The 8,551-nt window shown below is 36.3% G+C and overlaps 2 protein-coding genes across 2 annotated transcripts; one reads left to right on the top strand and one right to left on the bottom strand.

Annotated features, from left to right (window-relative positions):
- Positions 1–3,186, top strand: LOC105113126 (adenosine kinase 2-like). The gene is made up of 8 exons (XM_011009158.1): positions 1–268; positions 702–965; positions 1,098–1,169; positions 1,304–1,342; positions 1,660–1,767; positions 2,002–2,099; positions 2,228–2,339; positions 2,644–3,186. Exons 1-8 carry the CDS (start codon positions 104–106, stop codon positions 2,890–2,892), a joined length of 1,107 nt encoding a protein of 368 aa, XP_011007460.1. The 5' UTR covers positions 1–103; the 3' UTR covers positions 2,893–3,186.
- Positions 3,187–4,498: 1,312 nt separating this feature from the next.
- Positions 4,499–7,242, bottom strand: LOC105113125 (proteasome subunit alpha type-1-B). Its single transcript, XM_011009157.1, has 2 exons — positions 6,749–7,242; positions 4,499–5,246 (listed from the first exon to the last, which is right to left on the bottom strand). The coding sequence occupies exons 1-2, from the start codon at positions 7,097–7,099 to the stop codon at positions 4,749–4,751; spliced, it is 849 nt and encodes a 282-aa protein (XP_011007459.1). The 5' UTR covers positions 7,100–7,242; the 3' UTR covers positions 4,499–4,748.
- Positions 7,243–8,551: the final 1,309 nt, after the last annotated feature.

Below are 8,551 nucleotides of genomic sequence, written 5' to 3'. Positions count from 1 at the left end.
ATGTAATTCTAGGAGTGTATAAATAGAGAGTGAAGATGCCGAGGTGAGAGGGCAAAGGCAGGCTCCTGGGGTGATTACTGCTAATCAGAAAAACCTCGCCAAGATGGGAGCCGGAGCCTTGCCTAGGAATGACGAGATTGCTGCTACTGCTGTCTCTTCTCATCCTCTCATACTTGGTCTCCAGCCAGCAGCTCTTGTCGACCACGTGGCACCAGTTGATTGGTCTTTGCTTGACCACATCCCTGGTGACCGTGGTGGCTCAATGCCTGTACTCTCTCTTTCTTCAATCTCCTAACGTTTTAACTTGATTTTGGATTCTCATTGTTTTATTGGCCTTAATTTTGTCTTGTCTAGCTTGTTTCATGTACAATTCTGTACTTTTTATAAAAAAGATTGCATCTTTTCTTGATTTGTGTCCATGGCCTTTTGGCTTTTGATGTATTTTGTGTGTCTGATTCTGTCTTTGTTTTTTCAATTTAATCTATGTTACTACTAGACACATTCAGGGGGTTTAGATCAATTTTCTCAATGAGTATTTTTGCTAGCAGTTTCTCCTTACTTGAAGTAAGACTCCTTGTCAGTACATTAACCAACTCGCATTAGTCTTTTCCTTGTGCTAGTAATATTGGTAAAAAAAGGATGGTGATGTTGTTGGTTGGTTGATTAATGGGGATTTAGTATTTGTGTTCTGGATTGTGTAGGTTGCAATTGAAGAGCTTGACCATATACTAGAAGAGGTGAAAGCACATAAGCTTGCTTCGCCTGATGAATTATCTTCTATGAAGACCATGGCTGGCGGCAGCGTAGCAAATACTATTAGAGGACTGAGTGCAGGCTTTGGAGTCTCTTGTGGGATTATTGGGGCATGTGGGGATGATGAGCAAGGCAAGTTATTTGTGAGTAATATGAGCTTTAGTAGAGTGAATCTTTCGAGATTGAGGATGAAGCAGGGACACACAGCTCAGGTGATCTTGATTTTTTTTTTTTGTAAAACCAAAATAATTATTGGTATTTTCTAGTTTATTTTATGTTTTACCAGTGCGATTCAATTCCTAAAAGCTAAAATTTAAATCTTGTTTGTAACTATTTTCTGGCAGTGCATTTGCATGGTTGATGAATTAGCCAATCGCACAATGCGACCCTGTCTCTCGAGTGCCGTCAAAATTCAGGTGCATTGTTCTTTTACTCTTGCAATTCTTTTTTGGTTCAAGTTTTGGGTGCTTTTCAATTTGTAGGGTTGACTTGGCCTTTCTATCTAGATGAGGCCTTTTCTAACCATTTGTATATTTTGTTTCCTTTTCAGGCTGATGAATTGACCAAGGAGGATTTTAAAGGCTCCAAGGTTAGGCATCTCACTTTTAGTTCGTTGATCAATTCCACCCATCACTTTGGTTTTCTTGTTTTTATTTTTTACTTGTCATTTTTAGGTTTTCATGACGGTTCAGTTTTCCACAATTCTATATAGGAGTTGGACTAAAACTGAACTCCAAATATGTAATATTTAAAAAAGTTTGAAGAAATTTTTTTGCATAAAACTGCTCTCATATTTAAGATAAACTCGTACCTGCACACTTGATCTGGTGTTTCAATTGGTTGCTCTTGAAAGATATTGAAACTTACTTGACTGGAGACTAAGTTGCTAATATATCTTTATTACAGTGGTTGGTGCTGAGATATGCAAAATTCAATTTGGATGTTATTCAAGCAGCTATTCGGATTGCAAAGCAAGAGGGTCTTCTTGTCTCATTGGATTTAGCCAGTTTTGAGGTATAATCTCTACCAATTTACGCACAATCGTTTAGCTCCAATCAATGGAATGGTTCATTTTGGTTTAAAAATAATTATATTATCCAAAATAATCAATGAAGTTGTCATTAACAATGTGTATTAAAACAGCTTTTATTTCCTTGCAACAAGTGTTGTTTCGTAGTTGATATGAATTTCAGTGAATTACGATGTAATTTATGGTGTGGGCCTATTAACTTGTGTGCTTCTGGCCAGATGGTTCGAAACTTTAGATCATCTCTTCAACAGTTACTGGAGTCTGGGGACATAGACCTCTGCTTTGCTAACGAGGATGAAGCAATGGAGTTGTTGAGGTAACCATCAGTTGGTTATGTTCTTCGCTTGATATGCTGAAGTTACTTAGTTGTAGAGTTTTGCATTTGCATTCTGGAATCTGTCCTAAACCTTTCTTTGGTTGCTGATTCTCGTAAAATGGCTGTAGGGGTGAGCAAACTTCTGGCCCTGAAGCTGCTGTGGAATTCTTGGCCAAACATTGCAAGTGGGCTGTTGTGACTTTAGGTGCTAATGGTTGCATTGCAAGGCATGGAAAAGAGGTTAGTATTGCCTCGTTGACCTGAGGCCTTTTCTGCTCACCAAAAGGTTAGCTCTGGGAAGAAGTTTACCCAATCGCTCAAAAAATTTGCAGCTGTGACCTTATCTTAAATTGTTAGGCTCTGCCTCAATGGACCTTAAAAATATTAGACTTGCTGCTGTATCAAGGGGAGCATTAGCTAAAAATGTTCTGGATGCTGCTCTCAGCTTCCATCTCCACCCTTTCTACACCGCACCATGTTATTTGCATTTTTCCTTTCAAGTCTTTTACTACCGGCATTGTATTAAGATTTCTCAACATGTCAGATTGTCCGAGTTCCAGCTATCGGGGAAGCAAAGGCTACTGATGCCACTGGAGCAGGAGATCTCTTTGCAGGTGGGTTTTTATATGGACTGATCAAAGGACTGTCTTTGGAGGCATGCTGCAAAGCCGGTGCCTGTAGTGGTGGCTCTGTCATCCGTGCACTCGGGGGTGAGGTAACCCCAGAGAATTGGCAGTGGATGTATAAGCAGATGCAGATCAAGGGCCTTCCTCTTCCTGATAACCGCAATTGATGTCACACCTATTATAGGATTGATTCCTCCCACTCTCTTGTCAAGCACTGTAATTTTTCACCCTCTAAAGGGACAGGCGGCTGCTGTTGCACTTTGGGCTAATTTTATGAACCCAAGACAAACCATTTCTCCACGGACAGCACACCAACATAAGCGTTGTTGTCTCTAGATTCAATAGAGTTCGTTCTGAGAAACCTGGGTCTAACTGAGCTTTCTTATCCTCTTTATTTCTGCTGCATGTATTTAACAAAGACAGCATGGACAATGACAAGGACTCGGCTTTGAGCTGAGTAATTGCACTTTCTTATCACTTCACGCCAAAAAACCCAGTTGCAATAGAATATGTAATGAGATCATAATGTCGCTGTATAACGGGTATTTTTGAGCAATCCATGAAGCTTAGCTTGCCTAGGCAATTATGCATAACGGCACAGCCTCTCTCTGTCTGTTTTGAGGTTGTGAAATTGGAGGGGGCATTTGATTATAGAAAGACAGCAAAGCCTTGAAGTCTGAAGGATCAATATTTGTTTTTGATCAAGCAAAATATTAATCCGACCTAATGCTGTGGAGTAAGTTGAGAATCGCAAAAGGAAAAAAGTAGAGAGGAGGCAGATGAAAGAACAGAAAGGGCCCTTTCTGGTTACCAAAAGCAGCTCTGAAAATGCTTTCAGGTTTCAAGGAGTCACCTTTCAGAATCAGAGTGGAAACGAAAGGTACAGATTTTTAAGTTACAAAAGGGACAAAGCCCAAAAATTATCCACATAAACTGGGCCAGAGAGAGGCCTGTAATAATCCCAGTCTTCCCAAAATTATTCGTGACGAGCCACCAGCCCCCTTGCATCAACTTAAAGAGGATCCATCAATGGCCTGCTCTATTCAACGTGATTGGGTAGCTTTTTTCAAATTGATTCAATTTGAAAATAAAATATTATGAAGCGGGTTGTGTGGGAAATAGTCACTTCAAAGTGAATTCTCACTGAGCCCGTTTGTTTGCAAGAAAGTTGTTTCTTTTTGGAAAGTGAATTACATAGTCACTTTAAAGTGAATTCTCGCCGGTTTTCAGAAAATTATTTTTAAAATTTTTTTATATTTATTTATTATTAAAAATATTAATCAATAAAAAAAACTTTCTAATTAATAAAAAATACTTTTTAGTAAAAAATTTAGCTTGATTTTCAGGAAAATATATTTCTTTTTTATTGTGTTTATTTTTTAAAAAGTGATTTTTAAGAAATTATTTTCCAAACTTTCTTGTGTTTATTTGCTATTAGAAAAATTTGTCAATGAAAAACACTTTTCAATTAAAGAAAAATTTAACTTGGTTTTTAGGAAAATATTTTCCTGAAAAATTTGGATTTAAAAAATAAAATATTAATAAATTATTTTCAATTTATTTACCATAACATAACTAAATACTTTATTTACCATAACATAACTAAATACTTTATTTACCATAACATAACTAAATACTAGAAAATATTTTTCAATTTATTTTTTATAATATTACCAAACATCAAAAAATAATTTATTTTTTAAAAATTTATTTTTTTCAGATTTTTTTTTTTAAATAACTTAACAAAAGAAACGAAACCAGATAACATTAATATATGGAAACAAATTTCATAACAGGCACGGGAAAAAAAGGGACACTGAGTTTGAGATCATAAATCAAGGACACGCTCGCCAAAGGCTAGCATAAAATATGTTTGCACAAGTGAAGCAAAGTAAATTCCATAGAAAAGAGAATCCAACAAAAATATGTTTTCCATGGGGCCTTCATTTTTGAATAAATTCGGAAGGCACAAGCTAGAAACATCATCTAAAGACTAGGGCAGAGAAGCAGCTTGTTTCTTGCATCATATTTCCATTGGAGCCGCATCCTGATCAGCAGCAGCAGCAGCAGCACCCTCACCACCAGTAGTGCCCCCCTCAGCGGCAGCATCCGGTTCAGCAGCAGCATCTGGTTCGGCAGCAGCAGCCTCTGTCTCACCCACAATCTCAAATGCATCAATCAACTTTTGGACGGTTTCCTGATCCAGTATATGGAATGCCTCATCAACTCCTAACACAGCAACAGTGCAGATAGAACTCTTGAGTGTTTCTCCTTGTAAGGTTTCTCTGACAGCAATGAGAGCATCCTTGATCAAATCATCCCTTGAAGAGTCTGAAAAATTCTCAAATCTGCGTTCTAGGTATGTCTTTGCAGCTTGTGAACGGGATCCTATTGCAAAGGCCTGGTATTCAAAGTAGTTCCCACTGGGACAATTGTAATAGAGGTGAGCTCCAGATTCATCAGTGCCACCTACCAGCAGACCAACACCATAAGGTCGTTTCCAAGAACGTTGGGTACAGACCTGCCACTCAGACATGTATAACAACAACAGATGAGTAGAGCACTAGTAGAATAGCATGGAAATATTGATACACTACTTTATGATCAAACACTGGAAAGAGAACATAGCAACCCAGATTATACTTAGATTGCATAGTGAAGCTACAATACACTTGATTTGACCATGATGCATTCAGTGAAAGATCAAACAATCATCCATTCCTTACATAAGTAAAGATTCAACTGTTGATCTCATGTGGCAGATATAGAACTAAAATTAAATTTAACTCCAAAACAATGTCAAATCAAGTAAAACACTACCTGCTATGGTTCCATCATTTTTTTTATAAATATGATACTGATATGTATGTGTTTATTGAAGATGACCTTCTACAAGGATGGTTTCACAAGTATTGACTTCTCCAAGCTCATTTCGCTTGGTGAGCAAAGAAAATCTCCAATTTTTTTTTTTTTTGGGGGGGGTGTTCACAAGTTGATACTCAATCCAAATTCCAAGGAATAAATTTGTGTTGTGTGCGTTGACATGTGGAGAATGATGGAGAAGGTGTCCCTTAAGTTGTACATTAACTTATGAAACATCAGCTTACCATAGCTAAAGGAAAATCAAAGTCATCAAAGCTTAGTTATGTAACCCTTCAGTAGGAACAAGTTGCTAAGGCTACTCATACATAATGCATATTGGGGATGAGCTTTAAATTTGTTGATACTTCAACAATAAAAATCATTAAGGTTTAACTTAAGAATAGCATCTCTTTGATTTTGTAAAACTCTCATAATGAGATGCCAGCTTCAGTTGCTGGTAGATTGTAATCATATCCACTATTACAAAATGGGTCAACACTGGAGGACTTTAATACTCAAAAAGCATATGATTTTAAAATACTTGAGACTATTGTGATTAGAGTATGTGATTACAAACAATACCCAAAAATCACAAACCAGAGAGTCCCTATTAACATTCATTAAGGCGAAGATAAAAGCCTCAAGAAAGAAAAAAAAAAAAAAAGCGACTAAACTTGAACTCATGTTGAAATCTAGCAATATATGTCACTCTTAAGCCCCAGACTGGGAACTTCTCAAAGAATACAACTCAATTTGTCATGGATAAGCTGACGTTCTTTAAAAAGCTACAAAACAGCGATCAATGAGAGCTCATTTCAGAGAAAACGCCAATTGCCAACCAATTATTTAGCAACACAGAGGCACATTAAGCTTTCAGTGGTGCTAAAGAAAGTAGCTTGCACAGATATTAATAACCATTGCCCTTTCTTCCCTTTCGCAATCTCTACCACCTTAAATGCACTGGAAAATATCTTTCTGTTTAGTTACAATATACCAGAATTTAGAATTCACAAAACCCCATTTTTTTTTCCCAACTTCAGGTCTAAAATCAACAATCACTCAGCCAAATTAAACACACAACCAAATCCCTAAACCCCACGATCTAACAAATCAAACAAAACCTACAAAAAAGTTAGGGCTTCTGAGTTTAAGTAAACAAACCTGAGCCTTATCAGCGAGCTGAACAACAAGGCGACCAACAGGAAGTGGAGACTCGTAATTGAAACTGTAATTAATACATTCAGTTCGCATATACCGAGACAGAACACGGCCGTCGGCGGTGAGTCCAGCGATGGCGACACCGATATGGTCATCGACTTTAAAAATCTTCTTCTGGTGAGAGGAGAGTTCGGAGTTAGCTTTGTTAACGCATGCGAGAACCACGTGAGACTTAGATCGGAGTCCAATCGCCGCCGAACCTTGCTTCACTGCCTCCATCGCGTACTCTACCTGAAATAATCGACCGGCTGGACTCCATGTGGTAACGTCGGTGTCGTATTGATTCCTAAACATTGTTGTTGTTTTATGTTTTCACTCTCTTCTCTTCGATTTGATGCGATGATGTCTGGTCTTGCTGGAGTGTTTAGAAGGGTGTTTTCTTTTTGGACAAGTTAGGAGCCAGAAACTTGAGAGAGAGTTCAGTCGATGAGTCGAGGCACTGTTCTTGCTGGGTTTTAATGGGCTCAAAGTGTCGAGCCTGATAAGAGTTAAGTGGGAATCTGGCATTTGTAGCCCAGTACAAGTCCAATAGCCCAGAATTATTGGGCTCTTTATAACATGGGCCGATAGGGTGGCCTCTCTCTCTCTACACATATATATATATATAAAGACGATAGAGTTTATACGTAGTTCAAGTGCCTTTTGAGCTATATAAAATATCTAGATTTGGTTTTTCTCATTTGTTTTTGAAATATAACAGACCATATTTTAAATTTAATCATTGGTTTTAAATTGATTAAATAAGAAAAATAAAACAATGAAGATTATTTTTTTTTGCCCACATCTTTTTTTTTCTTCTCTCTCCCTGTTTTTTGTTTTGTTTTCTTACCCAATTATACATGGATGATGGTTTTTTCGGGTAGCACGGGGTTTATTAACGCGTGAATGAATATACATTGAAAATAAGTAATTATTGAAAAATAGTATTTAAACTCGTAGACAAAAATATGTAGCACCTGTAATTTTATATTTAAGTTTGTTGTAGTTGGTATATAGAAACAAAAATATATAGCACCTGTAATTTTATATTTAAGTTTGATCTTATTAAAATGTTGAGATTTTTATTGAAATATTTCTATAATTTTTTTTTCTCAGCATTCAGTGAAAAAAAATTGATTGAAAAGTTTTTCTAAAATACAAGTATTTCAGAAAATATTTAATAAAAATTAATATGATATATGTCTGTTTATTTATTTTTTAGAATGCTTACATTTTATTTAATTTTTAACAAATATAAAGGTCATTGTAATGAAAAAAAATTCTTATAACAAAAATAATTTCTAAACTAAAAGAAAAGGAGTCATTATAACTAATTTAATTTGTTTCTACATGTTTTAGCATTTTAGTTCACTTTAGCTTTTCAAGAATATTTTTTAAAATAATTTTTTATTCTCGATATTAAAAGATTAAAACCATTAAAAAACACACAAAAATATTTAGTTAATATTTTTTAAAATACTTTTAAAATGCAATAATATAATTTGAAAAAAAAAAAACAGTGCCCTGGTGCAATTGAAAAAGTTGACTGCTCCATATTTCCAACCCTAGAGGTTAGGGATTGTCAAATGTTTGAGCCCTCAGTAGTCAGTCCTCCAAGTCAGATTATTAAAGAACAGCCAAGAAACTTAAGCACCCAAGAGCTTTCAGGTCACAGATTCCCTGAGAAAACCTCCAGTGTTCGTACCCACTCAAAAGGTGAGCTTTTAAGAACTCTCTATCAGAAACCAGAGGCTGAAAGGAATGAGT

The sequence above is a fragment of the Populus euphratica genome, unplaced genomic scaffold (genome assembly GCF_000495115.2).
Source record: "Populus euphratica unplaced genomic scaffold, PopEup_1.0 scaffold393.1, whole genome shotgun sequence".
Classification (NCBI taxonomy): domain Eukaryota; kingdom Viridiplantae; phylum Streptophyta; class Magnoliopsida; order Malpighiales; family Salicaceae; genus Populus; species Populus euphratica.
This window is presented reverse-complemented; position numbering and strand designations above follow the sequence as displayed.

What these genes read in the sequence shown, in the direction of transcription:
- LOC105113126 (XM_011009158.1), top strand. Translation starts at nt 104, where the DNA reads ATGGGAGCCGGAGCCTTGCCTAGGAATGACGAGATTGCTGCTACTGCT. An exon ending in TGGATTTAGCCAGTTTTGAG is followed by an intron (nt 1,768 to 2,001) that starts GTATAATCTCTA and finishes GCTTCTGGCCAG; the next exon opens with ATGGTTCGAAACTTTAGATC. An exon ending in GAAGCAATGGAGTTGTTGAG is followed by an intron (nt 2,100 to 2,227) that starts GTAACCATCAGT and finishes AAATGGCTGTAG; the next exon opens with GGGTGAGCAAACTTCTGGCC.
- LOC105113125 (XM_011009157.1), bottom strand. Translation starts at nt 7,099, where the DNA reads ATGTTTAGGAATCAATACGACACCGACGTTACCACATGGAGTCCAGCC. An exon ending in AGCTCGCTGATAAGGCTCAG is followed by an intron (nt 5,247 to 6,748) that starts GTTTGTTTACTT and finishes TCTGAGTGGCAG; the next exon opens with GTCTGTACCCAACGTTCTTG.